The 3,217-nt window shown below is 54.8% G+C and overlaps 1 protein-coding gene across 1 annotated transcript; it reads left to right on the top strand.

The window, feature by feature from the left end:
* Positions 1-377: 377 nt before the first annotated feature.
* GPR101 (G protein-coupled receptor 101) lies at positions 378-1,859 on the top strand. Its single transcript, XM_002919921.2, has one exon. It carries the CDS (start codon positions 378-380, stop codon positions 1,857-1,859), a length of 1,482 nt encoding a protein of 493 aa, XP_002919967.1.
* The last annotated feature ends 1,358 nt before the right edge of the window (positions 1,860-3,217 follow it).

The following is a 3,217-nucleotide window of genomic DNA, read 5'->3' as shown; positions in this document are numbered from 1 at the left end:
GAGAGATAGAGCGACACGTAAACAGGCAGAGAGAGCGCGCGGGCATGAGACAGCGCGCGCGCACGCGCCAGCGCAAGAGAGTGCTGGAGAGACGCAGAGACGATGTGGGAGAGACGCAGCGCGCGCACGCCCGCGGGAGCGGCGGGTGGGGGTACCCCGAGACCCCGAGACAGCGGGGCGGGGGGACCGGGAACGGAAGAGGAAGTGCGGAGAAACTGCCCTCCCGCTGGCCGGGGCGGCGCGGGGGTCCCGGGGAGGGGGTCCCGGAAGCGGCCCCTCTCGGCGGGATGACTAACCGGCCCGGGTGTCTCTTTCGTCCCCAGCACGGGCACTGACTCCGGTCCGTGCCCCCCTTCCGCCGCCCACCCTCCGTCGCCATGACGTCCACCTGCACCAACAGCACACGCGAAAACAACAGCAGCCACACGTGCGTGCCCCTTTCCAAAATGCCCATCAGCCTGGCTCACGGCATCATCCGCTCGACCGTGCTGCTCATCTTCCTCACCGTCTCCTTCGTCGGCAACATAGTGCTGGCGCTCGTGCTGCACCGCAAGCCGCATCTGCTGCAGGTCACCAACCGGTTCATCTTTAACCTCCTCGTCACTGACCTGCTGCAGATCTCACTCGTGGCCCCCTGGGTGGTGGCCACTTCCATGCCTCTCTTCTGGCCCCTCAACAGCCACTTCTGTACCGCCCTGGTGAGCCTCACTCACCTATTCGCCTTTGCCAGTGTCAACACCATCGTGGTGGTGTCCGTGGATCGCTACCTGTCCATCATCCACCCTCTATCCTACCCCTCTAAGATGACCCACCGCCGGGGGTACATGCTCCTCTATGGCACCTGGATCGTGGCCATCCTGCAGAGCACACCCCCTCTCTACGGTTGGGGCCAGGCTGGCTTTGACCAGCGCAATGCTCTCTGCTCCATGATCTGGGGGGCCAGCCCCAGCTACGCCATTCTCAGCGTGGTGTCCTTCTTGGTCATTCCACTGGTGGTCATGATTGCCTGCTACTCTGTGGTGTTCGGCGCAGCCCGGCGGCAGCATGCTCTGCTGTACAATGTCAAGAGCCACAGCTTGGGGGTTCGAGCCAAGGACCGTGTGGAGACTGAGGATGAAGAGGGAGGGAGGAAGGATGCATTCCATGGCCAGCACGGAGGTGAGGTCCAGGCCCAGGAGGGTGGCGTGGAGGCCAAGAAAGGGAGCGTGGAGAGCAGCGCAGGTGGTGCGGCGGCCAAGGGCAGCGAGGAGGTCGGAGAGAGCAGCTGGGTGGCCGGGGAAGGCAGCGTGGAGGGCAAGGAAGATGGCATGGAAGCCAACCGCCGCCTAATGGCAGACCTGTGCCGCATGGAGGAAGGCCAATGCAACATTGACCTGGGCGAAGATGACATTGAGCTTGGCGAGGATGACATCAATTTCAGTGAGGATGACATGGAGGCCGTGAACATCCCAGAGAGTCTCCCAGCCAGTCGTCGCAACAGCACCAGCGACCTTCCCCTGCCCAGATGCTACGAGTGCAAAGCTGCGAAAGTGATCTTCCTCATCATTTTCTCCTACGTGCTGTCTCTGGGGCCCTACTGCTTCCTCGCGGTCCTGGCCGTGTGGGTGGATGTCCAAACCGAGGTGCCCCAGTGGGCGATCACCATAATCATCTGGCTTTTCTTCCTGCAGTGCTGCATCCACCCCTACATCTATGGCTACATGCACAAGACCATCAAGAAGGAAATCCAGGATATGCTGAGGAAGTTCTTCTGCAAGGAAAAGCCCCCAAAAGAAGACAGCCGCCCGGACCTGCCTGGAACAGAGGGTGGAACTGAAGGCAAGACCGTCCCTTCTCGTGATTCTGCCTTTTTGCCTTGAAGCCAGTTTGGAGGCGAAGCCTGAACCATGCACAGTGTGCCGTAAAAGGAGCAGCTTTGTTTTACGTGGAGCACCCCCAATCTCAGTAATGCCACCCCATACCATTTCAGGCAAAGGCCTTGCACACATCCTTCTCACCACAAGATAGATACTTATATGGAAGAGGTAGGAACTGGAGTTTTACCTTAGAAGTGCGCCCCTCAAAGCCTGGACTTGAGGATTCTGACTGAAATTCCCCCCCCCAAAAAAAATTATTAGGCTCTAAATTTCTTAAAGCAACAAGGGCTATCCACTTTGGACCTGTGTCTGTCTCCCCAGAGCTACAGCGTGTAGGCTTTTGCTCTGAGGAAAAAGGAAGATGATGCCTGTGAACTTAAGGACTTTTAGGCCCTCAGGTCAAGAGATTATGGGTAAGGGCTATAGCCAGTGTTGAACTGAAAGGAAAGCAGCGGACCAAATCATTCGTGGAGCCCAAGAAGCAGAACCCGACTGACTGATCAATGTACGAGTCAAGTTCCAAACTCAGGAGACCCACAGTCTGGTGTAAAGACTACTATAGAAACTAAGGCAAAGGGCATTGTGTGGTGAAAATACCAAGAATGTTTCTAGATCCTCGAGAGGGATCCAGAAAAGCAGAAGAGGACATTAGGGCATGTTTGAAATGGGAAGGTAGTCCAGGGAAAAGTTAGAGAAATAACACACATCCATGAGGCTAAACAGTTGACTTTTTCTGTAAAACCCTGAGTTTGTGCAGGGGCTGGGACCCAGGTCATTCCGTGCAAATGGAAAATTGTCAATTGACACTAAAACTATTTTCTGTCTCCTATTCAAATAATAGTGAGACAGAAAGCATGCCACTATTTTACAGTTTTCCCTTTGGGATTGAATGGGATGTTCATAAGAATCCTCCAGACCTCCTCTGCCAGCCACTTTGGGGGGGGGGTGCAGGGGTTCCAGAAGAGGCCTTTTTGGTCAAACGGTATTTCCAGGAAAAAAAGAAAAAAGAAAAAGAAACGTAAGTGGGAGTGGCCAAAAGTTTACAAAATTCACACTGCCAATCAAGAGTGACGTGCCCATTAGAAATCTCTTTTGTGTCCATGGGATCATAGACAGGAAACGTGACCTCCACATGGGGAGCAAGTAAGGCAGGCTAAACATTTTCCTTCCTCCAGGCACACCCACGCGTCTTTTCCACCTGTGGCTCTCTCTAAAGCCTTTAAGCTCCCTGCAGAAGTGGAAGAGACAGGCGAGAGAGTCCGAAATAGCAGAGACGGTGATTTCACAATACCTGGCAAGCATCTGATCTATTTCAAACAATCCTAAACTAAAGCATTCAGGTCAGACATATCCTAATTATT

This window comes from Ailuropoda melanoleuca, chromosome X, assembly GCF_002007445.2.
Source record: "Ailuropoda melanoleuca isolate Jingjing chromosome X, ASM200744v2, whole genome shotgun sequence".
In the NCBI taxonomy this organism is placed as follows: Eukaryota; Metazoa; Chordata; class Mammalia; order Carnivora; family Ursidae; genus Ailuropoda; species Ailuropoda melanoleuca.
Note: the sequence above shows the minus strand (reverse complement) of the source record. Positions and strands in the feature narration are given on the sequence as shown.

Coding starts and splice junctions, on each gene's coding strand:
- GPR101 (XM_002919921.2), top strand. CDS start 378: ATGACGTCCACCTGCACCAACAGCACACGCGAAAACAACAGCAGCCAC.